This window comes from Epinephelus lanceolatus, chromosome 9 (assembly GCF_041903045.1).
Source record: "Epinephelus lanceolatus isolate andai-2023 chromosome 9, ASM4190304v1, whole genome shotgun sequence".
NCBI lineage: Eukaryota > Metazoa > Chordata > Actinopteri > Perciformes > Serranidae > Epinephelus > Epinephelus lanceolatus.
In genome coordinates, this window is record NC_135742.1 from 7,939,444 (window position 1) to 7,965,979 (window position 26,536).

The window sequence follows — 26,536 nt, forward strand, 5'->3', positions numbered from 1 at the left end:
CTAACACTCCTGTGCAGACACTGTGCCTTGCAGACCATCGGATCTGCAGTGCTCACTTCTCCCAAGATGACTACTGCCAGCCGAAGAAGAGAAGACATCCAATCCCGAAACACCTCTTCCTCAAGAAAACAGCTGCCCCACGAGTAGAGAGAGCTACAGACACAGTGGAGCAAAGCTCTCGCGAGATGACGTCACACAGCCCAGAGGTAAGGGAAACGTTTAGTATGCTATTTACAGAGATAGCACTGGCGATCTGAACCGGTCAGTGGCGAAAAAAAGCACTTTTAATGCGCAAACTTATACGGGACGCATTTGCCCCAGTTACCGTTTTAGCTCATTTCGCAGCTCCCAGCTGCATCCGCCTCCCTCAATACTGAACCAATTTTAGAACGAGTTGTACCCATGAATCATACACACACATACACATGGGGAAATAGGGCCCAGGTTGAAAAATACCGAAGTTATCCTTTAACAGAGTGAAAGAGTGAATTAATCTATGGGTGTCACATCATGTTGTTTATCACTGCACACCTTGTTTACCACCCCCCGCTGTGCTGTGCTGCTGCTTGTCAAAGACATGAGAGAAGGGGAGGAAGTGACAGCAGGGAGTCCAGCTTTCTCTTAATGGTTTAAGCCAGGTGGCAACCTCTGGGGCTGAAAACTGAAGCCAACATTTCAGTGCCAAAAACTGCAGTTTCTAAAATGGCCACTTGGGGGTGGCTGCAAAAGCGATCAATCGTAATAGACCATCATGTTAAAATGCTCAACTTAACAGCAGGAATTAACATGTTTACAGCCTTATACAAAAATGGTTTTGGTATCTATAGCTAGTTTAACATTCATGACAACTGCACAAGGGTTGAATCTTTATATAACTTATCTATTTACATTTTATTGAGGCTTCAAGTTACGCATATTTAAGGGTGGTGCTGCTTTGAGTGACAGGCTGTCTGCGAGGCATCACTGCAGTCTATCAGATCCACCCCATTCACACTAATCAGCTGATCCCCTGCCCATCAGTTATGACAATGGAAAGCTTCTCTACATCGCAGCATCTTGATTGCGGTTGTTAAAATCATTCCTTTCCATTTACATATATATATTCAACAGAATCTGATGACAACACTGCTCACACTAACAACCTCCTGTGATCACTGCAATCAGTGCAGCTTCACACTGAATCTTTTCCCATCAATAATTCAAATGCAGAAACATTCACAGAGCACAAGACTGTCTCTTGTCACTTGTGACAGCTCTCGTTGTGTTTATTTCCACCAGGATTCTGCTCAGTCCTCCCTGTTGGAGTCCTGTCATCTCCGGTTGATCAAATTAAAAGCTTGCATCCCTGCTGAGATGATCATAAATGGCCAACATAGCTGACAATCTACATTTAAATGGGGATGACACTTCAGTCAATTACAGTTAAAAAAGATTATCCAAGTGAAATTTGACAAAGAAATACTGTGAGTAGATGGAACCCACAAGTGTTCAATATCCCAGGAAAAAAAACATTATACAATAAATCACATGAATAAATTGTGGTAAATATATAAGTGGACAAATGAATTAAAAGTAAAATAGTTGGAGAGATAAATCCAACTGAACTCATAAAATGTCATTTCATTTTAATGATGACAGAGTTTCATTTGGTGTCATGATAATTCCATTATCCATCTCACTCGGACAAACGTTCCCCTGTCTTGTTCTCTGTTCTTGGAGATTTTGGGAGAATAAATGATCTGAAAATCTGAGAAGCGCTCAGGCTTATCAGCACTCTCATAGACAGAGAGTCTGGCACATTTTATTAATGAAGAGAGAACCTTGTCTGCTTCAGAGCAGACACAGAGCCAAGTCAGAGCCACTCACATCACCACTAACTTAACTAACTTAAACCACATTCAGACAGGATAAAAATCATAGCATGTGCTCCGCGGTAAATTAACTCCTCATTCTGTAGCAGTTTAACCACCAGGAAATTACAGGATGTGGTCTGTTAGACATGGACATTACTCAGGAAAGCATCCACAGAGGGAGAGTTGAAGGAGAGGCTGTGTTAGGTGAATCTGAGTCAAAATCATATTCTCTCTTCTGAGACAGAACTCTTAATTCACAGATATGATACACATATTTTTAGATTCAGTGTGACTCTCTTTGGATAACAGCTGCTAAGAAATCAGAAAAAATACCTTCTTTTTAAGTCCAGAACTTGCCTGAGCACCATCATGTTTTTAGGTTTTCTCCAGTATCAAAGTAATCCAGAGGTAGTCATATGCACATCCATGGGTACACTGCAAACAGGAAGGGCCAGTAGCTGATTTGGTGTACTTTTAATGGTGCTAATTTGCCAAAATACAAACAAATATAGGCAAAGAAAAGAGCGCTCAACAAACTGTTGCACTAACCAACAGGAGCTGATGTTGCTCAATTCGAGAGCAGCTGAAGAGAGGCAGTAAAATAAATACATGAAATAAAATGTGTTGCTATAAAAAGTGATATTAAGACATGCATTGACATGACAACGTCTCATACAAAAGACTGTTTCAAACTAGGATTACCACCTTGCAGTCATATGCGTCCTTGAACTAGTGAAGTTGCAGTTTCCATCCATACCCGCCCAGACTCATATGTACAGTTGACAATGCTTCACACTCAACTTCAATCAGGCAGCACAGACGATCTAAACCATCAACACAGCTTCAAGATAAACACCCAAGATCAGTGTCACCAATTCAGTATCCGACCAAATGTCTCTGGACAGAGAAGTGTTTTTTACGGAACATTAGAGCTTGTTTCCAACACTTTCGGTATGGTAACTTTGGAACCAAAAGTAACCCTTCAGACATGGTACCTAGACCCTAGCTGTTCCACTGCAAACTCTTAAATGTGGGCGGGGTTGTTGCCTCACGGTTCAGTCCAACACTCATTGTATTTCCTCTTTTATCAGTCTGTTAATCGTCCACAGAACGAGGCCGCATGCCGACATTTTCAGAGCAAAATAGAGCAGGCTGCAGTGAGAGTCTCTCTCCATGGGATATTCAAAAATAACGGGTTTGTGCATTTAGTCCTTCTCAGGCAAGCTCAGGGGTTTAGTGTTGCCAGAGCCCACAGGAACGACACTCTGCAACGCTTTTTTTTCTCAGATTGAGGACTGAAATATATGCAGTTCACATAATCTAGTTGAAATCAATATATATAAATGCTTTAAGATCCACTCATTACTAAAAGTGTATGTCATATAAAAACTAAAGTGATGGTCAAAGTGAAATTAAAGGTGTGTTGATGGATTCACCTCGTCATCTCATGCACTGAGTAACATTACAAGTTAACGTTCCACCTTAAAACTCGCCAGTAGTCAGCCCAGTTAATTAAAATATTTTCTTCTCAGTCTCCAGCTGCTGCGAGAAGCAGCAACACATCCTTTCATTTTATAGTTACAGTTTACCAATAAAACTCTCCACAGTATGAACAGTGGTTACATGAGCCTCAAAACCAGCCACAACTCAGCCCTGAGCAGAGTGACCGTCCTCTACTGACCAATCAGACTGCAGTGTTCACTGCTCCACCTTTTAGTACCAGATCTGTGTGCTAGGTACCCCAACAGAGGGGGGACCAAACATGGGGACGGTACAAAACGGTTCCATTGGTACCATCCACAACTTTTCACGGTGGAAACGGGGAAAAAAATGCACGGAACGGAATCGTACTTTACAGCTCGGTGAAAACAGGGCTTTGGCCACAGTCTACCTTTGACCTTCTACATATATAATGACATCACTTCATTATTTTCTTCTACTAGACTTTTGTGTGAAATTTTGTCAATATGAGCATATGAATTATGAGTTATGGTCAAAAGTATGGTTGTTGAGGTCACAGTGACCTTGACCTTTGACCACCAAATTCTAATTCTTAAGTCCAAGTGGATGTTCATGCCAAATTCTAAGAAATTCCATCAAAGCATTCTTGAGATATCCCGTTCACGAGATTGCAACAAACGGACAACCCAAAACACAAGGTATAACGATGAATGATGAAAACGAGTTGGGTTTTAATAATTTCTTCACTTATTTTAACAATTGATTTATATGATTATTTACTTCATAATGTCGTTTAACACTTTGGGCTTCCATACATGAGCACTGACGTCTGCTCCTGATCTTCCTTGGAGCTATTTTGGGAACCAAATGTATCCTTTCCCCCTCAATCTCTATTCATGAATTCAGATGCTTTGTATCAAACAAACAACATGCGATTACAACTTCTGCCAACACTGACCCAAAACTTTCTCTGGGATTGCTCTAAACTGCCGGGGACATAAATATTAATACAGAAATTTTCACAGCTTGTGTACCAGGAAAAAAAAAACCCAGATGCTTAAATGTAGTTTTGGAATGATAAATTGAACAGCTGATTGCCTATCCTTTAAGTTTCAGCTCTGCGATGGCGTGAAAAAGGTAGACATAACAGCAATCAGGGTAAATCTCTGACTGGCGGACGATAATGATGTAGAAATGTCGAAGGAACTGCAACATTTAGTGAGTCTGTCAGAAGCTGCTGTGACAAAGTTCACACACTACTACGCATTCATTAAGGCAGCATATGCATACCATGATGATACAGCCTGCTTGGCTCCAAACCAGTATTTCAGCTCTGTTTACACCACAGCTGAATCCAAACATACCACGACACAGCCAGTACAATTACCAACAGAATGGAAGGTTCATTACATATTTCCTCTCCTTGTATTGTATGTTTTTAATTGTTTTCTTTCACATTCAAATTGAAAGAAAAGCAATACTATGAGACCTTTTAATATGAATATATTTCCAATTTCACGACTCCTAAAACCTGATTGATAAAAGAGAGCGACTCATGGAATATCTAACATTTGTTGTCCCTAAAACACAGTGATTCACAGTGGATGTGACCCATTACATGTTTTCGTCAGCAGTAAAAGTGACATTTGTTTGGTATAAACAGACAGCAAGCTGGGTATTTAGCGTGAGCCGTGACAGCTGTTAACAATGACAGCATCAGTAATGAAAGTAGTAAAAGCAGTACTTTGTGTGACACAAAAAACACTTAAATTTGTACATACTGACTTTTTCTGAGCTTTAAGCTACGTCTCAGTCATCGCTGGGAAATGGAACTGGGTCCATTTTTAAGTGTGGAGTGAGGGTCAAGAGACCAATCTTATTGGCTAATCAAGAACATAAGATGTGGTTGAAAGTAGGGCTGCAACTAATAGGCATTTACATTGTCAATTTATCTGTCGTTTAGTTGTTTGATCAATGAAATATAAAAAAATGGTGAAAAATGTTGATCAGTATTTCTCAAAGCCCAAGATGGTGTCATTGAATGTGTTGTTTTGTCCAAAGATTTTCAGTTTACTGTGAGAAACCACAAAATATTCACAATTAAGAAGCCAAATTTAGAGAATTTTGACTTTTTTTTTTTCTGAAAAATGTACTCAAACTTGATCAATTATCAAATTTGATTTAATACTTGACAACTAATCGAACATTCATATTATCATTGCAGCTCTCGTTCAAAGTACGGGTGTGCCATATCATCTCGTTCCCAATAGTACCTGAACAATTTTTAATATTACTAATTTTTAAAAATACATGTCGTGATACTCGCAATATTTCAGCTTATTGACATATTGATATCATACTGTTACCCACGGCAACAACAAGCATGGCTGAAAGCGAGATTATTACAGACTCTGTCTGAGGTGTTTCCAAAAAGAGGAGCAGCTTCAGTAGTGTGGAATTAACTGTGGCGTCCTGAGTGTTTTATGAACAGCCCTGGACTTCTCAGACTCTTTTAGTGACTTAGTGCTCAGAGTAAACTCAGTCAGCAGCTCCTCTGGCAGCAGCACAGCGTCTCTCCCTCTCCTCTCTCGCCGTGTCCTCAAGTGATTTTGTCATAAACCTTTGGTAATGTAAACCTACGTGACGCTTGCAGCTCGACAAAAACCTCAATTCTATGTGCCTCAATTAATAATCCTTTTTTTTAATTTTTTTTTTACTAATTTGTCATATCCTAAAGAATATTGTTAACGCAGAAATACCCTGAAATATTGTGATATTTATTTTAGAGCCATATCCCCCACCCCTAGTTGAAAGCTTCATCGGTTGACCTGTGAGTTGGGAATTTTTGCCATACATAATGTTCTCAAATCAGGTCAAGCATGGCCTTCCCTATCTGATAGTAGTAACAGCACCAAGGTAGCAGTAGTAGGAGATGTAGAAGCAGTAGCACTACAGTCGCACTTGCACCCTCTGAATGACCCTGTACTAATCACCAACACTTCTGTGGCTACCACAGAAGAAGTTGCAGTATAATTCCATGTCCAGCCTGATGTTTTCATGTGAGCTGATTTATGTTTGACAGCCATTTTCAGTGACCATAGAAGCTGCTACAGTGGGTTATGAGCACTTAATGTTTTCCATAATGATACTGTCTTAAAAGTTCTGACACAACCTGTGCAGCTGCATCAATCTCATGGCAAAAATGTCACAATTTTCTGTCTCTATTTTTCATGAATGTCGCTTTTATTCCAGCTCTGGCACAGGAAGACAATGTCCCCATTCCTCATCTCACAAACAAAGCCATAAACACCAAACCTATCAATGAAATGAATGAATCAATGCAAAAGTATTTGGTCTTTTATTCTGGTGTGGGACCAGACTGCCACGTCCCACAGACATAAACACCCAGTTTTCATAAAAAAGACTTTGTTCCATTAGAAGTTTGTAAAAGTATCAGGAACTTGTCTGGCTTGAGAAACTACTTGCCGGGACAGTTTTTATTTCCTATGGGGGCAGAATAAAAGGAGCCCTTGTTGTTGTTGTTGTTGTATGCAGTCAATATGACTGGTGGCATTTTCGGTCAGGTTTATGTAGCTCCACCTACACCCGCCCACCAAGGATTCATTTGTCACATATACATACTGTACTTAAAATTACTTGTGTAAAATGTGATCTGAGCAGCAAGGCCTTCAGCAGTTATTTTATCGTTTTTTTTTTATTGATTTCATTTCTTTTACGGAGCTTGTGGTTGTGACACCATTTTGACAATTGATTTTTTATTTCCTCTCTGAACAGTTTGAGCAAAGTCAGTAGGATTTTTTTTCACATATAGCCATGATATCATTGATTACCTAGATTAAACCACAACAAATTCCAGCACAGTGGCCATTGGAATTACAAAAGTAGAGTCATCATAGTCACAATCTGGAAATCCATCGATAAAAAAAAAAAAATAATAATAATAATTATATATATATATATATATATTCTTCCTTTACCTCTGGAGGCACAGCCCGGAGTTTTTCGACTAACTAAGTGCAGGGGCCTCACGCCCTTCACTTCCGGCGGTGCCCCCAGGGAATCGCCATGTTGTTTACAAATACTTTGGGTAGAAAACCAGCAGAGTTTAGCTATATATCACATTTTTCACGTCACTATATCACCGTGTAGACTAATCTGATGTTTGTTAAGTCTATAAACACAGTGATTGAACAAACATTACTATTTCTGTGTGCACGTAATTAACATGGTTATCGTAGATTAGCTGGGCTAACCGTTAGCTGTTAACGTTAGCCGTTAGCGTTGTCTATAACCATAGACTGTATAAAAATAAGGTAATAACTCAATAAACGGTCCGTGAATAAAATATTTTTTCCAGCGGATATCTTAGTTACAACATGATTGAGCTACCAAAGCAGTTTTGTGTTGCTATGTGTGGTATTTATTCAGTTATGGGAAATCACGATGTCTAGAAAGCATCAGTGGCTGCAGCTGACAGGGACAGTTAGCAAAGCTAACATCAGGACGTCATCTGTTAAAAGCCTCCCGTTGCCGGATACGACATGAAACTACTCCAGTTAGCTCAATCATGTTGTAACTAAGACATCTGCTGGAAAAAATATTTTTTTTCACGTTGACGAGACGGCATTACTGGAGCGGTCGCTATGGACGCGGAGCTTGCTGTTTCTGTAAGTACACATTTCCTGGGGACACCTGCAAGTCTCGGCCACGCCCCCTCCACTGTGATTGGCTAAAGCGCAGCATCGTTCAAACTCAAAGCCCCCCCCAGTCGTCTTTCACACAGGGCTGCCGACAGATTCTACAATGCAGATTGCAGAATCTGTCTTGAGAGATTATCATAGTCATAGAAGTAGCAGCAGTGCTAATAACACCCACTGGTCTGCGATCTCTCCCAGTAGCAGTAAACACAGTGGCTTTGCGTCCTACCTTGGTAGTCCACTGAGATGTCGGAGGGGGGCTGCAGCAGAGCCGACCTGCGGTAAACCACGTGGACCCGGCCCTGGTCCTCCAGCTCCTGGGTGCCTCTCTCCAGTGGCTCGATGAAGTACTCGTCTGAGTCGGTGCGGATCATCCCAGCCTGCAACACAACACCAGGCCAGTGAGTGTGTGGAGCTACGCTACTCATACAACAAGTGGACCTGCTGCTGGACTGAGAGGAAAGAGTACGAAGCATGGACCGTTCTGGACACTGCTAAAAAGAGCGACCTATCATAACCAACTTATCCTGTTGGGGGTCTTGTAGAGCTGGAGCCTATCCCAGCTGACATTAGGTGAGAGGCTGGGTACATCCTGGACACACATACAGTACACATACACATACATACAGTTGCTTACACGCACACATACAGTAGAGACAGACAATCATTCACACTCACATTCACACCTACGGACAATTTAGAGTCACCAATTAACCTGCATGTCTTTGGACTGTGGGAGGAAGCTGGAGCACCTGGAGAAAACCCATGCTGACACAGGGAGAACATGCAATCTCTGCACAAAAGGGCTCCCCCACCCTTGGTTCAAAGGAACCCGCTTGCTGTGAGGTGACAATGCTGACCACTGCACCACCATTCTGCCTGCACACAGTTATGCTAAGGCAATTCATTCTGACATGTGTAAGTTTTCTAATTTTGTCTCAAAATCCTAGAAAAAAAGAGGGCATGATATTACGAGAATATAGTAAATGTTTCTGTGAGTGATCGATGAATTCTGTTCTACTCAGTGATGTTTTGATTATAAAACATGCTTTCGTCATTTTTTCCTCCATTTTCTTTGTTGTCTGAAAATATGTACGCTGCATTCTGGTCCTGGCGTGTTTGATTTGATGGTGTTTTATAAACCCGTGTGGGCTGGGAATAAGTGTTTGCATGACACAATAGTAACAGTTTTATTCATTTATTCATCTGTCAATGAGGTCACAAACCAAGATAACTATTGCATTGAGCTGTGACAGTATCTTCAAGAAAATCTGTTTGTTTATGTAAATTTATGCAGCAAGGTTCTCAAAAATTTAATGAGACAACATCTTTATTCTCTGGTGGAAATTAAATCTATTTCATGGACATTACACAGACAAACCGATGGCAGCATAATGTCTGACCTCATAATGCACTCGGGACACAGAGACCAGAATTGCAGTATTGCACAATGTCCTTTTGTGATGGGTTGTGTGTGTGTGTGTGTGTGTGTGTGTTAAATGTAGTGATGGCTTGTGGAAAGAAGCTGTCTCTAAGCCTGTTTGTCCTGGTTCTGATGGACCTGTAACACCTGCCAGAGGGCAACAGGACAAACAGGTGTGAAGCAGGATGGGTGCTGTCTCTGATGATTCCCTTAGCTCTGCTGCTCTCCTGAGCACTCTCAGGAAGTGCAGACGCTGCTGTGCCTTCTTCATGACAGCCGTGGTGTTTGCAGTCCAGGAGAGGTCGGCAGAGATCATGGTGCCCGGAAAAGTGAAGGTGTGGACCCTCTCCACGCAGTCGCCATTGATGTAGAGGGGGGACGTATCTGCTTTGCGCTTCCTGAAGTCCAGGATGATCTCCTTTGTCTTTGTGGTGCTCAGGGCCAGGTTGTTTGTCCCTGTAGGCAGACTCATCTCCACCTGAGATCAGCCCTACCACCTTCGTGTCGTCAGCAAACTTCACTATGGTGTTGCTGGTGTGGGCAGGTCTACAGTCGGAGGTGTAGAGCGTGTAGAGTAGTGGGCTCAGCACACACCCTTGTGGGGAGCCCGTACCAAGTTTCACTGTCTGGGGCCGGTTTGTCATAAAGTCCTTAATCCAGAAGCAGGTTGGTGGGAGGAGTCCCAGGTCAGACAGTTTGCTGACCAAGATATCAGAGATGACTGTGTTGAAGGCTGAGCTGTAGTCGATGAGGAGCATCCTGACATAGCTCTCTCAGTGTTCCAGGTGGCTCAGCGCGGTGTGAAGGGCGATGGCCATGGCGTCCTCGGTTGATGTGTTTGTTCTGTAAGCAAACTGGTGGGGGTCAAAGAAGGGAGGGAGGCAGGCTTTGATCTGGTTCAGCACCAGCCGTTGCAAGCACTTGGGGATGACAGGTGTGAGTGCAACTGGGCAGTAGTCGTTTAGGCTGACCATGGCTGTTTTTGGGGTACAGGGATGATGGTGGCAGACTTCAGATAGGCTGGGATGGTGGCCTGTGTCAGGGAGGGATTGAAGATTGTGGTGAAGACCTGGGAGAGCTGGTCGGCACAGGCTCTGAGTACCTTTCCAGGAACACTGTCGGGTTCACCCTACTTAGCATCCGTTTCACATCCTGAACCTGCACAGTCAGTGATGGGGAGCTGGTTGGGGCTGGGATGGTGTGGCTGCAGACTGTTGGGTTGGGACCTCAAAGCGTGCGAAGAACGTGTTCAGCTCTTCTGCTAGTGCAATGCTTGAGTCCTCTGCTGTGCTGACCTGCCCCCTGAAGTTGGTGATCTGCTGGATACCCTGCCACACCTGTCCTGGGTTGTTGTTTGTAAGGTGGTTTTCTACTTCCCTCCTGTAGTCAGACTTGGCTTTCCTAATTTCTCTCTTCAGGTCAGCTCTAGCGGCGCTGTACAGATCTTTGTTACCTGACCTGAAGGCAGTGTTGCGGTCCTTGAGGAGTGTCTTGAACTGGTTGCTCATCCAGGGCTTCTGGTTGGGGAACACCTAGTGCGTTTGCCCACCAAGACATTCCCCATACAGAACTTGATGTAGGATAGTACAGCCTCCGTGTGTACAGCCAGGTCCTGATGTTCAAAAACACTCCACTGGGTGTGAGCATAACAGTCTTGAAGTTGAAGAAGTGCATCCTCAGGCCATGTTGTGATGCTCTTTATCAGTCGAGTTGCCCTTCTTCTGAGAGGTGTGTATGCGGGGGTTAGGAGCAGAGATAGGTGGTCTGACTGGCCTAAGTGTGGGAGCTGTATAATGTGTTATTCCCTCTGGTCAGACACGTAGCATGCTGATAAAACCTAGGCAGGACAGACTTTAAGTTTGCCTGATTAAAATCACTAGCAATGATGTGCACACCGTCGGGGTGAGCCAGCTGTTGTTTGTTTATGGTGTGAAAAAGACAGATGTGCTAATATAATATTCAGAAATGTATTCAAGAGACAATGTTCCAAAGGACTATCTGCCTGCTTAAATGTATCTGGGTCTTTCCATGGGGCATTTTTTCCATGCTGTTTTGATTCTGTTCCAGTGACTTACAATCAGTTGGCAATTATCAGCAGGTTCCCTGACGGCTGCAGGTGGTGATCACAAAGCTCCACATCATTAGAGACACATTGGAGTGAAATTGCTTTGTGATCGCTACCTGCTGGCCTCAGATTTCTGCAATAAGACGCCAGTCATGCCCATCGTTTAGGGCGGATATTAAAGGGTCAAACTCTGCGGCAAACATGATGATGACGCACACACAAACTGAATGTACAGCTCATTAAATTAAGGTGCTGAAGTAGGTGACATACATGTGAAAGGCTGAAAAGTGTAGGGACAAAATGAAGCTGAAGTTGAGGTGTTAGCATGACAAGTGAATTTGCACCGCATTTTGTTTAACCCACTAAAGACACCTTCTAAAATTACTGAACATTTTCCCTACACAAATATCACAAGTGTGCCGCTAATAAACTCAGAATGCTAATGAAGCCTGAGCTCTGAGTGATGCTTTGATTCATCAAGGGCATACATGTAAAATGCAAATATGTACAGTGCTAAAACACGTGTCACTCTACTGTGAACAACATCGGCATCCCGAGAGACAAGAGGAACACATAATGAATTAATGTTCAACAGTAACGTTCAACCTTTCGAGAGCCAGTTTTCTTGGCAGTAAACAAAAATGCTTCTACTGTGCACCTGTGCGCAGACAGAGCCACCTCTCACAGAGCTCCAGAGAAATTTGTTCCAGCTCTCTGTCAGCCGGTCGGTCCGGCCTCCGCTGCTGCACCTCGGCAGGCCTCACCTCGCTCTGGCCTCACCACTAACACTCTGTTGGCCTGTGCACATATGGTGCTTTGCAACCAACATGCACACTGAACTCGTTTCCAACTCCCATAGTCCCCAGTCAACCAAACACTTCCCCCTCTCTCCTCCTATTTACATGCACAACTGGCTGGACTCCAATTTACCTTCTTACTCAAGTTTACATTAACTTTGAACACATTAACAGAATATTCATGTCCCGAGGTGTGCTGCACATAGATGAACAGCCTGCCAGTAAAAGTAAACTAAAGGTTTCGGCATCAAAATGACCTTTGCTGCTCTTTGTAGCAGGAGAAAAGACATGATCATCCCCCAAATCAGTACTGCTTATTGCTACTTTGTGACCACAGTGCTGTGTTAGTCTGATTTGTTCCAGTTCAACAGGGCCAGATTTCTTATGGCATCACAACCAGGGCTGCTGCAAAATAGTCTTTATGCTTACAAATGTTTCTAACTGAGTGAAATTACCTGAAACTATCTTAGTGGCAGCCACAATAAGCACTGGTCGAATTCTCTAAACACTAAGGAAAGGTTCTTCAGTGCTTCCTGTCTTATCTCTTTAAGCATAGGATTCACTGGACCAAAGGAGAGGAGATAATGCTGTCCCATATCTCCTCGCGGCAGCAACATTCAATAAAGGTTGCTTGTGCAGCTGACTGTTTTGAATGTCTGTAGCATGTTGCCAGCACACTCATAGCACAGCGGAGAGGAAAGAAGGAAAGAACCTGAATTTTGGGGACAGTTTACTGCAGGATATTCTGTTCATATTATATGAAATGAAATTTGGATTTGACAGCTATGATGACAGCTAGAGGTTATCAGAGCCTGAATGGATGTAATGAATACAGAATAAGAGAGATATGGTGATCTTTGGCCCTTCTTCCTTATCAAGAGGAACAGCATCTCCGTTAGATGACGTGATTACAGTCAGAAAGGGATACAAAAGAAAGTCTGGACTATAAGGCTGTTGCCGCAGCGGCCCGGGTTCGACTCCAGCCTGTGGCCCTTTGCTGCATGTCACTCCCTCTCTCTCTCTCCCCCCTTCACACTTGTCTGTCCTATCCATTAAAGGCTAAAAAGCCCAAAAAAATATCTTTAAAAAAAAAGAAAGAAAGTCTGGACTATAAGGTACAAAAAGCTGCATCAAGATGATTCGGTTTTTTTTTTTTTTTTTTTTAAAAAAGCCACACTGCTGCCATAAAAACTCTTCACACAGTATCACAAATGCAAAACAGACCAGAGGCCTGGGAGGTTGAGGGGTCTACTCAGTATCTTGGCTGTTCCTCGGCTGTGCAAAGATGCTCCTGAGACAGTTCAGCACATAATAGCAAGGTGTAAGATGCAGGCAGGAAGAACATACAAAGAACGCCATTGAAGTGGCTGGCATAGTGTACAGGAACATCTGCACTGAGTATGGGCTGGAAGTCCCATGGTCTCAACGGAAGACACCTCCTAAGGTGATTGAGAATGACCAAGCTAAGATCCTGTGGTACTTCTAGGTCCAGTCTGACAAACTGATGATGGCTGACCAACTGGACATCGTGTTGATCGACAACCAACAGAGGAAGGCAGCGGTGATAGACGTAGCACTCCCGAGGGACAGCAACATCAGGAAGAAGGAACACGAGAGGCTTGAAAAATACCAAGGGCTGAATAAGGAGCTAGAAAAGATGAGGGGAGTAAAGGCAACAGTGGTGCCAGTGGTGATCAGAGCACTCGGGGCTGTGACCCCCAAACTGGGAGAGTGGCTCCAGCAGATTCCAGGTACAACATCTGAGGTCTCTGTCCAGAAGAATGCAGTCCTAGGAACAGGTGAGATACTGCGCAGAAACCTCAAACTCCCAGACCTCTGGGACTTTTTTGCAGCAGGTGTTTCCTGTTCTGCTTACTGTTTTATTTATCTTACACCTGCAGGCATCTCTCACAGACACAGATTAATTACCTTCTGTATATCAGCATACATTGTCAGGCTGTTATGCAGTTTGTTTCGTGATGTGCCAATTACCAGTTCCTCTCATGCACTAGTATTCAAAAACAAGGGTGCGGCTTATCTAGCCTAAATTAATCCTGGCATTACACCCGTAACCACATCCTATCTTTTTTCCTTCACTAACTATGAGCTCATCTCCGATCTAAACTGACTCGCAGCTACACAAATTCACCTTAAGACTGGCACGCTGACACCGGAGGCGCTTGGAGACATATTTTGGATTAAACTGACATGAGTTCAGCATCTCTCACATTCATTGATTTCATGTAAGCAAGAGGAAAGAAAGAAAACATCTCAATCAGAGGCTGGTAAAAAATCTCAAGATCCGAGCCTTCAACAGGTCAGGCTTCAATTTAGGATCTTTTAAGCTGAAGGACTTCTTTCAGGATAAAACGAGCAGCAGTGCAGACACAAGATCTGAATCTCTGCTCTCACACACATCATCAATTAGAGCGCAGGCGTGTTAAAAACCCCTCTCTTCGGGCAGAGGTGGGATTCTGAGGCTGTGCGAACAAACTGACAGCTGGATAATTGGATAGAAAGTTGTGATTCTGTCCAGTGGTGATGTTTCTGAGCCATCTGAGAAGCTGAAAATGCCACCGTCTTGTTAACACAGTGTTGAGGCAAACAGTCCAACTTTAAAAACCAATGTCATGCAAGAGTGTCTGTAATGAGATGCAAAGCTGACATTTTATTATTGATCAAACGCTGCTCCACAGCATGAGGCACCACTGTAGATATCAAAGATCTTTTCTTTGTGTAAGACATCAATTAACTGTCTGCATTGCCACCTACTGATGCTGTTTTTTAAGTTTTTCCTGCAGCCCTCGAGGATAAGAACTGGACGAGTGCAGCAAAGATCTAATCAGTTCAGTCAATACTGGTTGTTTGCATAGTTTTTAACCCTCCTTTATCTGAGCATGTCTATAATGAAAAAAAGTATTGACAAGAGAAGAGCTCATTATGTGAATATCTAGCAGAAGCACGCTCGCTGTCTCTTAACAAAGCAGAAATCCTCACCCATCTCAATGAGCAAGGCGTTTCAGTAATCTGCGTCGCCCAAAGGAAGTGTCTCTACTTTGAATGAATGAACAGAGACATAGGCAATTGGATACAACTGTCCTGAAATTATTTTTTCATCTATCCTTGAACAGAGAGATTGCATAAAAAAGCATAATTTTCTCTTCTTCTTTCAACACTTCAAAACACACGGTAAAGAAACAAACTTCAGCTTACTGCAAATTTTATGTGACGAGCTGAAACTGCCTTCAGGTGAGACGCAATCACGTCTGATTAAACCCTATACTTAAATAAAACTGCAGCAGGTGTCTGTCTGCATTTCCTCACATTTTCCCTCTAAAAGAACAACACAACAGGGAGGCTATCTCTTTTCATGCTTCCAACTTAAGCAGAGGAAAGAACTCACACATCCTAACATGACGTAAAGCCCACAGTCACCCTTGTGGACAAACGAGGCTGTTGCGCTCATTACACACAAGAAAACGACACTTTCAAATGGACAATAAAGGCCAGGGGGGACTTCATTATGCAGATATCATTACCAGGCGTAGGGTAAAAAAAGTTACATTCATGACCTAAGAGTGTCGGAGAGGAAAGCACATGTCGTTACCTAAAGGAATAAACGTTTAGCACGTCAGTATGCTACATTAATCTTGCTGGAAAACACCACATGGTCAGTAAAGAGTCCTCCTGCACTGACCACATTACAAAAAGGAATTAAACCATTTAATGGGACCTTTACAGCTGTGTTTAGACAGACATTAGTACACTCATTTGTTTCAATAAGATCACTGCATTGGCACCAGGGGGGCACCAAAATGCAAAACGTCAGCCTTTTTCTGTCGGTTCAGCTTATGTGCAATGTACAGTGACATTCTCTGTGATGTGTAGGAAGGTGCACGCATAGACAAATTTTTGCAAGTGCACTTATTCCTGGGGGATGACTTTGTTATGTGATTGCCACAGTTCTACTGATCTTTTCTTTAACAAAGCATTATTTTCAGTCTGAACTCTTTGTAGCCTTGAACAAGCTTAATATCTTGACATAAACTTTACTGTGTGGTCATTTTTACCTCCTGGTGGTGCTACAGGAGAAGTTGGGGGGACCACCGACATCAACAAGTGAAGGCCCCAAATGCAGACAGTCCAGGCAAACAGGAGGAGGTCAGTGATTCATTGACCAACATGAAGAATTATAAACGTTCTGAATCATAAGGTAAGGGTCAAAACCTGAGGCCTGCAGCCAGTACAACATACAGAGGATATCATATCGTTATCTGGATGGACTAGCCTATAATCTTACAACAGAATACAACAGATGTAGAAACACTAGAAATTATTTCCAAATAGGCCATGGAGTGATAAAAGTATTATTTATATGAAATAAGTAGAGTATTTTTGCCATTTATTTGGAAAATGAAATAAAAAAACAACCCTAAATAAAGTAATGCCACATTGTGTCTGTTACCAAAGTAAAAGGTGAAAAAGAAGTTAGTTAAGGGTTGATGAGGTCCATCTGACCAACATGTAGCATTTATAACAGGAGCCAATTGATGGCGTAGTGCTTATTTTTCTAATGAATATAATCTTTGATTCTCATCAAACAGGTGTCTCATGTTATTTTGAGGTGCAGTGACGGAATCAGAGTGCAAAATGGCCACGCTGTCAGCTGTTAATCCAAGGATAAAATAAACTTTGCATACGTATGAATGCAGCTAAAATCATCATCATATTAAGACTGTAACTGATCTCTCCGTTTGTTGAAAGTCCTGTTTTAAAAGTAGAACTCGAACCCTGAAACAATGCTATGATTGGCCAGTTGTCGGAGTGCTGACAAGGTGTGATCCGATACTTTGAACACAAGCTGCTCCCGAGCAGGTTAGCTGTTCAACCTAACCTAAACACGTGATTTATCTTGGTAAAAAGTGACCCAGCTTCATGGTACTTAAAACCCAGAGTTAATGACATTACCTAACTAAACCAAATCCTGCTTTGTAGTGCAGGCCTCAGACAGGAAGTCTGGGCAACAAGTAAACGTATCCAAAGGAGTTGGCCAGTCCACAAGGACTCAGTGCGCATGTCCAGAGGGCGGACATTTGGATGCAGCCAGTAACTGCAGGTGCAAGAGGGAGTGGCTGGATGTGAGAGTCAGGTGGGAAAGTCTGAGGGCCTCTGGTGGACAGGTAGAGAAAGGCAACGAAGGGGAGGACCAGAGATGCAAAATAAAACGGTATTTATACTTAACCGTAAGTATTCATCATCTGGAGATCATGAAAGTCTGCGCTACGTCTCACAGCAATCTTTGAAAAAGCTGCTGAGATATTTTAGTCTGGATCGACCAACTGACACGCCAATGAATGGACAGACAGACATCCCTTGAGCCACACAGCTGCTGCAGATGAAACTGTTCGATTATTAGTTCAACATAAAGGAACTTGACTTTGCCCTGCTCTTTATTTAAATAAATTGTGTTTGTGGTGATTCATGAACAACTTGGCTGTACGTTTGGAAGGATTTTCCATGTAAGCCTCGGGACATAAAACACAATATTCAGTCCAAATATGCCAACTAAAATTACCACGGCCGTACATCCAACAATTAGTAAGTATGACTGGATACTTCATGAAAACTAAACAAATTCTCTCAGACATGCAAGAAAAGCAACTGAAAGCAGTGTTTCACGGTGGATTATAAAAACCTGACAACCATAGCAGCAATGTTACATTTAATGTTGTGGGTTTTTCAATGTAGAAATATTATAAGATATTTTTAGGTCAGCAGTCCTTATGTAAGAATCCTGTGTCTGAAGCATGTTGTTTTTGCTGTAAACAGAAACGGACCTCTGGGTTTAATAACACCGATCACACATTTCTCATTAGAGCTCTGATTTTGTTACATCTTGTCTCCAGTAGTGGACGGATCACAGCTGCCACAGCAGACTGTCACAGTGGCCTTGGCTCCATGATACAGTTATAGTTATACACTGTAGATAACCAGTGATAGCATTTGGCCATTAGGACAATACCCAGGAATGTTTCTGAGACTAAACTGTGTGCTGTCAGAGAGTTCATTTTTTAGGTTGCTTTAGTATTTTGTGAAAATAGCTTTTCTGTATTTTTCTATTTTAGTAATCAGGCTAATAAAGCTGCTCACAGTAGCAATACTACAGTGTGGAAATACCCTGCTCCAAATAAAAATTGTCTGTCTCTTCATGTGTTAGGATGTACCCCGCCTCTTGCCCAATATCAGCTGGGATAGGCTCCATCCCCCTGCAACTCCCAGCAGGATAAGCGGTTATGGAAAATGAATGAATGAACAAGTTAAAGTACTAAACTCTAACTCTTGCTTATGTAAAAGTTAAAAAATATTAGCATCAATGTACACTTAAAATGAAAATACTCACTGTGTAAAACTGTCAAAAATAATGTGCAGTGGATTGAAATGTTGGATTATAATTACTGATACATTTATATGTCCATCACATTAATTCTGCAGATGATAGGGGTGAAGCTCATATTAAATACTTTATACTAGTCCATACCCATTGAGTACAGCATACCATGACTTAGTCATACCAAAAATTAGAAAAAACACCAACATTGGTCCACAGGGGGAGCCACAGCGATCGGTCGCATTTTAGCCATTTTGAAGCATTTTTCTGTTGTTATAGCACCACCCAGTTGCCAATTAGAGTTAAATTTCTCCAGTCACCTTGAGGCGTCCTGTTCTACATATCTACCAAGTTTAATAAAAATCGATATGGCGGTTAGGCCTAGATAAGAAATTAGCTCTCCAGCGCCCCCATTTTGTTCGATGGGGTCAATAATGGAGGGGTCCCCTCAGATTATGTGTGGTCATATGCCTACAAAGTTGCGTGGTGATGGGTGAAACCCTTGAGATGTTATACACCTTTATGTGATGAGCCACGCCCTCCGCAATATTCATTGCCTTATAGAAGCTCAGTTTTAGTAAGTTTTCCAACTTTTGCCAAGAGGGAACTTTACATATTGGTCCATAGATTATGTTCACCCAGTTTCATGCAGATCGCTCAAACTTCCTAGGAAGAGATCCATTTGAAGTGTTTTTCAAAAAATTCAAAATGGCGGAAAATCTATATAAGCGGAAGTTATGGGTTCTTGAAGCAAATTTGTTCCTCATGAGGAGAGGCATCTCTGTGCAAAGTTTCATGTCTCTACGACATACGGGGCATGAGATATGCCCATTCAAAGTTTGCAATTTCAATCAGTTGCTATAGCGCCCCCCTTTGGCCAACTGATGTAATATTGCTTCATTCGCATCCTTCCATGACCCTCTACCTCTAATTTATCAGATAAATGTAATGTTGAGCAGAAGTAAGAAGCAAATAAAATGGAATAACTTCAGTGAAGCCTGCAGATTGCTAGTGACCACACCAACTAAACTTCTCCTAGCTAGAACTCCTTCGGTCACTTCCTCTAAAACAAACAGACCTGGGGTCTCTTTTATAAACATAAACTCTGAACGCAGCCTGAACGACACATAGGCCACTTCCCACGCAAAAGTTGCAATCTATAAAGACAGACTTGATGGGAGAAACTTTGACCCATGCTTATGAACATTTTGGAGATGAGAAATTCGCAACACAGATGGTGAGGTGGAAGCCTGATTGTAGAAACTGTCAAAACTTTTTTGGCACATACCTACCATTTTTGACTTTTGTCCATTTGTGCATTTTTAGTATGGATCATACACACTGTTTTATAAATGAGACTAAAACCAGCAAAAACACTGAACAAAACAGTTCCATGTTACAAATCAGTGTTTCTCCAACACTGTTTGGCATGTCAGTAATGGGCCACTCACCCAAAACATGCTAATTTGTGCTCACTTTATTGCTATGATAACTTAAGATCCAGGGCCCGTATTCACAAAGCATCCTAAGACTAAAAGTAGCTCTTAGTGACGTCATTCCCTTGGTAAGATAAAAGTTATTCACAAAGCATCTTAGGCCTTAAGAGAGCTCCTAAGGTGAAAAACTGTTAAGAGGAGGGAGGAGGACTTTTAAGAAGCCTAAGAGTGTCTTAAACAGAGAAGATGGTGGAAAGACAGAGAGGAAGGAGAGATATTCTCCGTATATTGAACGACAGTGATTTAATAAGACGCTACCGGCTTGATTGTGCAGGGATAATGTTTGTGGTCGACCTCATCAGGGATGAGCTTACTTTTCCCACCCAGCGTAGTAACGCAATAACGCCTGCTTTGGATTGCAGCACGTACCAGCGCTTCTCACACTCATCACTTGTGCGTAAAAGGAGAGGGAACGATGCATTGATTTGTCGGGCAATGCGCTCCCAAGTCTACCTCTTGTGCCGTGATCCCGGGACCGAATTTTCCTCTTAAAACTCCTTTGTTCTCCTCCACGAGCTGTGCCAACAGCAGGCACTGCTCTTCTGTCCAGTTCGGCTTTCTCGTTCTTTTTTTCTCCATTTCGTTCGTGGTTTTGGTCATTCTGCCAAATCAAACCGCTTTTTACAAGGAGGCCAGCAATCACAGTAATTGCTGACAGCTGAGTCTGCATCCACTAGGGCTGCCACTAACGATTATTTTCATTGTCGACTAATCTGTCGATTATTTCTTCAATTAGTTGACTAATCACTTCATCGAAAAATGTGTTAAAATGTTGAAAAATGTCGGCCTGTCTCGCCCAAACCCCAAAATTACGTCATCTAATGTTTCATACTCACGCCAAAGGGTTTTAGTTCACTGTCACGGGAGAGTGTGTAAAGCTGCCAATATCTGAACGTAAGAAGCTGCAATAAGAGTATTTTGGGGTACTTTATAGAACTTTTCTATGAAAAATGACTGGAACCGATTAGTCGACTACTAAAATAGTCACCAATTATTTTAATAGTCGATTAGTCATCGATTAGTCGACTAATCATGGCAGCCCTAGCGTCCACCATTAATATCAAATAGATTAAGTAGTAAAATTACCAGCATGGTGAGTAAACATAACAATAAGCAAGTTTCATCATCATGACATAAAATTATTTTCACGATTACACATTTCTTAATACAGTCTAAGTTTTATGATCGGTTGATTTCACTGTCCATTCATTACTAGGAGCGCATTTGTTTTTCTTTTTTTTTTTTTTCCTTTTTGTAACAACCAATCACAGCTTTTAGAAGACTGCGTCATACCTAGCAATGGGGTCAACCATACCTCCTCACTAAGATAAAAGTTTCTGTCCCCTCCTTGCTCAGAGTTGCTCTCAGAAACTATCTGAATCACTCTTAAGCTAAGATTCCTTGCTAGGAATTTTTAGGCTAAGTTAGGAGCTCTCTGAGAGGACCCTCAGAATCTTTGTGAATACGTGCCCTGGGGTTCAGCAGGTTTTTAGCAGGAGCTGAATTATCTGCAGAGGTCTCCTCCTCTCCAAAATAAATAACCCTGGTAACTTGGACCAGTAAAAATACGGAATAAAGAAGTTTATGTTATAAAACCAGTGCTTCTCTGACACAGCTCAAACATAAATAGCCATATCTGGAGCCAGTGTTTGGATTGACCATTCTGGGCTACTGTAGAAACATGGCTGTGCTACATGGCGATCTCTGTAGACAAGGACCCGCTCCTGATGTAGATATAAACGGCTCATTCTACATTAACAATAACACTACAATTCTTTTTCTCAGGTGATTATACACTCATGAAAACATCCTTATTATATTACATTCCATTTCTGTCAATATATCCCATACACTGGACCTTTAGACACAGTATTTGATTAAATGTACTTCCACCACTGCTGTACGCACAACCAGACTGATAAGTGTCCCATCTAATCTAAAGACACTTCTGCTCCTTTAATAGTGACTCAGAGATATTCAAAGGTAGCATCATTGCGGCCCAGATGAATCTTAATCTCAACAAGTCTTAACATCTGTGTGTTACCTTTCTGCAGCAGATAAACAATTAAGGCAACAAGAAAAGTAATAAATAGAGGAGGAAATTCAAAAATAGGATCCTGCACTTTCTGCATCGTGAATGTCACTCACAAAGACATATGAGCTGATGTATAAGTCATTTGGATGGCTGCTGGATGAATAATTGAAGGACATACTTGAGTGATTACTTTACCTGAAGCAACATAGTGTAATTATCTATAAATAAGAGAGCTGTGCAGCGTGACTCTTTCAGGCTCGGTTAGCGCTGTTGCCTCACAGCGAAAAGGCTCACAGGAAGTGACAAATCAAGTGAACAATCCATGCACATAAAATACAACGGTCTTCCTCACCCGCAGGATTTTTAAAGAAACTAAAAACAGGAGATCCTCTAAAATATTCAAAACATGCACGAGTAGAGTTGCTCTAAAAATACAGCACGAAGGCATTGTTGCAGTTTCAAGCTTTGGGGTTGACTGAGAGAGCTGGCTTTGTGTTATTCCAACTAGTTCATCAGCCTAACTGATGAGCTGGCACACCAGCTACTCATTAGATGTTGTTTCCCAACACTCCTGTCTGCTCCTGATGACAAAGTCGAAAGCTTCAAACAGCAACAATGCCTCTGTCATGGGTTCCAAATCCCCTGAGAGCGAATCTCCAGAGCTCATGTCATTAGTCATTAGATTTCGATGCACTTAAAGGACATTTAATCACCGTATAATCACTCAGGACTGTTTTATGGCTCATTAAACTATTGAACCCAGTCAACAGACTCTGGATCAGCTGAATGAAAACTGCAATGGAATAAGAAAACGTTTCTCACAAAAGTGACAAAAAAAGAATGTGACGAAACAATCCCAACTCAGGGTCCACTGACTCCTGTAACCTTTCAACTGGGTCACATGGTTAACATCAGTGGATAGACCTGTTGTCGAGGAGATGGATCTGTTGACATTAGGGTTTTTAAAAATATCGATTATGAATATTTGAAATGGTTTCAATACTCATTTTCCGCAGTATCAATACACCCATACCAGCTGTGCTTTCTCACTCTCCCTTCTTGTTAATGTTGTCTGCAGTCATCTTGCTGTTCTCTTCTACTGACCAAGAAAAGAAAAGTCGTCACTGTCAATGGTATCGAAACTGCTATTGAATACCAATGTTTTTTTAAGGTATTTAATCAAAGTTAGAAATGTCAGTATCACGAAAACACTATTTGACATGCAGTGAAGTGGCTGTTATAATTTCATCCAAACTGCTGTTTCACAAAACAATCCCTACTCCATTTCCATAAACTTCATTTCTTTCATTTATTATATCATTTTTGGATTATCAGCACTCCTGCCTGGTTTGCTAAGAACCATCCCCACTGAGCAGGCCAAAGATTACACCATGTTATCACTGTCAGATCCATCTCTCACCTAAACCCTCAGAGACAACACCAAGCACATGACCATGGTCTCCTCAACTGGATCTACACCCAGTCCCTATAACCCAATAAAACCAGCCCTAATGCCAGGAGAAAGAGTTGGCATTGTACATTTCTGGAAACCACAAATGTGTTACATTTGTATGTTTAAGTGCCAAAGTACATGAGTGGACCATGTCGTCGAGAAGAGGAGGGGATGGTGGATGTTGTGAGATCCCTGCTGAGCTGCAGACTACTGTTTGAGACCAACAAACAACAAAAACTGTTGTTTTTAGCAAGTCATTGCTTCTTTCTTGAGGCCTTTTAGGCACCAAATGTGGATGTGTAGGTGCTGTTTTTCCAGCGACGATAGAAGAAAGAAAAATGGTTGCTTTTAACCAAACTGGTGCTACTTTAAAGGTAGGACTGTGCCCCCAAAACATTTAGTGTTCAAACAAGGGTCACGAGATGATTAACAAGACAAGAAAGCAGAAAAATACCTACATAAAAATGCATGACAAAAACCTTTGGAAATAAGTGCAGACAGCTGAAATGTTCAATAAACTGCTCTCACATAGCTCTAACAGACAAACAATTTGACTCTCACTCACCCATCCACAATTCGATGGCAGTGGAGTCATCAGTTTGGGTTCAGTATCTTGCTCAGGGACACCTTTTAAAGATATGTTTTTGGGCTTTTTTTATACATTTATATGACAGGACAGATTGGGCATGAGAGAGGGGGATGACATGCAGCAAGGGGCCATGGGCTGGAATCTAACCCATGGCTGCTGCAGCAAGGACACTATCTTTGTACACAGGACGCCAGCTCTACCCACTGAGCTACTGGGCACCCCAGCTCAAGGACAATTTGACATGTGGATATAGGGAGCTGTAAATCAAACCACAAGCCCCTGTGATTAATGGACAACTCCCTCTACCTGCTGAGCCTCTACATGACGGGCCTGAGCAGATATGGCTTAGTTTTAAAGGTCACAAACCAAAAAACTGCTGGACTCATTGATGAAAATAATCATAGAAGTGATGGAACCTACAAAGATAAGGTCACATTGTGCTACAAGTCTGTACAAATCAGACATACTGCCACTTAAATAAGGCTGTATTTCAAAAAGAAAAGAAAACAGAAGATACTTTACATCAGTGGTTCCCAACTGGTGGGTCGTGGACCAAGAGTGGCTTGCGGGACCATTCTGAATGGACCTCAAGTGACTCGCAAACGCGTCACATTTGTAAAAAAAACATTATTTTTACGTACAGTAACTTTCCAGCACAAAGCTTTTACTTTGAAGTGCAGTTTCCTGCTGTAGAGTGAGCGACTAACAGACAGCTACATGACAGAGCCAGCAAACTAGCTCGATGACACAGCCAAACACAAGTATGACAGTGAACTAATGACTAAGTAGAAATCTGGACCCCATGGCTGGACCAGTTGGGAATCATTGCTCTACATAACCTCAAACCAGTCTGTTTTTCTAATGACTAAAGATTTAATTTAATCTGCCAAATATCAGCGAGGTCAGCTTCAGGTGAACTGATGCGAGGACCAAAGCATGCATGTGATTATCGGAAGACACCAGCACATACAGTATTCACGCATCACGTCACCCCCATCCAAACTACTTAAATTTATCACTTAGGAATCTCTTTTACAAACAAAACACATCAGGAAAATACATCTCCAGCTGGAAGTTGTGTCTCTGGGAGGAAAAGTCTGCAAGATAAAATGCCTTGTGGATGAGTATTTGGCAACAATCCCATAATTAGTGTAAAAAAGTGGTGCAACAACTGGCTTTAAAAACTTTAACATTACGCAAGACTGTCTAAAAAACTCCTCTCTGCCATCTCAGGTTTGGCTCGACAGCAGGAAGGTTTCTCGTGGCACATTTTTTGCCACCCAGTATTCAGTGTTATCCAATATCAGAGGAGACAATGGCAGGTGTCCGACAGAGGCTCAGCCAGTTGGTACCTAAACACAACCCTCAAAAAAGGGGATCAAGAGTCCTGTGTTCCATCAGTTTAATATCCCCAACATCAGCCCTGGCCAAGCAGACAGCACTCGTCTGCCAAAAAAAACATATGGGATTCAGCTGAAGGGCTCCAGTTTTTCAAAAACAGTCTCTTTCAGTCTAAACTTCTTAAGGAGGTCGGTATGAACGTGCTTTCGTTTAAAAAAAAAAAAAAAAAAGTTGAGGTACTGCAACGTTGAAAAAAGGTCTGAATTCAGCCAGGACACTGCCACCTTTCACCCTCGGTGTTGTTCAAAGGTGTGTTTGCTTTCAAAAATGTGAGCAAACCTTCGTCATCATTACCTGCCATTTTCATCCCCAGCCTTTAAAGCAACTCCGAGGGGAAAAAATACACAAGTTAATTTCTTGTGATTTGCAGGGGGGGCACTAAAAGTCTTGCAGGAGATGTAGAAACTATTTTTGAGAATGCTCAGCAATAATAAACAGAAATGTATAAATATATATCAGAAGCTTGCTCAGGATAATTAACATGAATATAAATCCTCTTATCCATATCCTCAAGACATTTTATCTTGTCTGCGTTTGAAGTTCAGATGTTTTTAAGCAGATTTAGTTTCTGAAATATTGAAAAGTCAAAAACAAAGAGTACAGAAAGAGCTTTTCATAAAAACTTAGCTTCACTTTGAGAAACAATATAAGAATTTATCTTAGTTCTGTCTTTTTGTGCTGCTTTGCCAAACAGAGCAAACATTTACAGACGGCTTTGAGGAGGCGGTGAAGCGTCCACACTTGAAAACTTAAAATAAAACCTTGCGCCAGTGAATGGCTCTCAATGTCCGACTGTTACGACAACAGAAAATGTGGGCTCCTCTTAAGTTTATATAGGTCATGATTAAAAATGTTTA

The 26,536-nt window shown here is 41.9% G+C and overlaps 1 protein-coding gene across 1 annotated transcript in view; it reads right to left on the bottom strand.

The window, feature by feature from the left end:
- The window catches only part of adamts3 (ADAM metallopeptidase with thrombospondin type 1 motif, 3), a 227,024-nt gene that overhangs the window by 166,958 nt on the left and 33,530 nt on the right, over positions 1–26,536 (bottom strand). Inside the window, exon 4 of the mRNA XM_033620106.2 lies at positions 8,262–8,412. Coding sequence (XP_033475997.2) covers positions 8,262–8,412 — 151 coding nt within the window. The remainder of the gene's footprint in view (positions 1–8,261; positions 8,413–26,536) is intronic.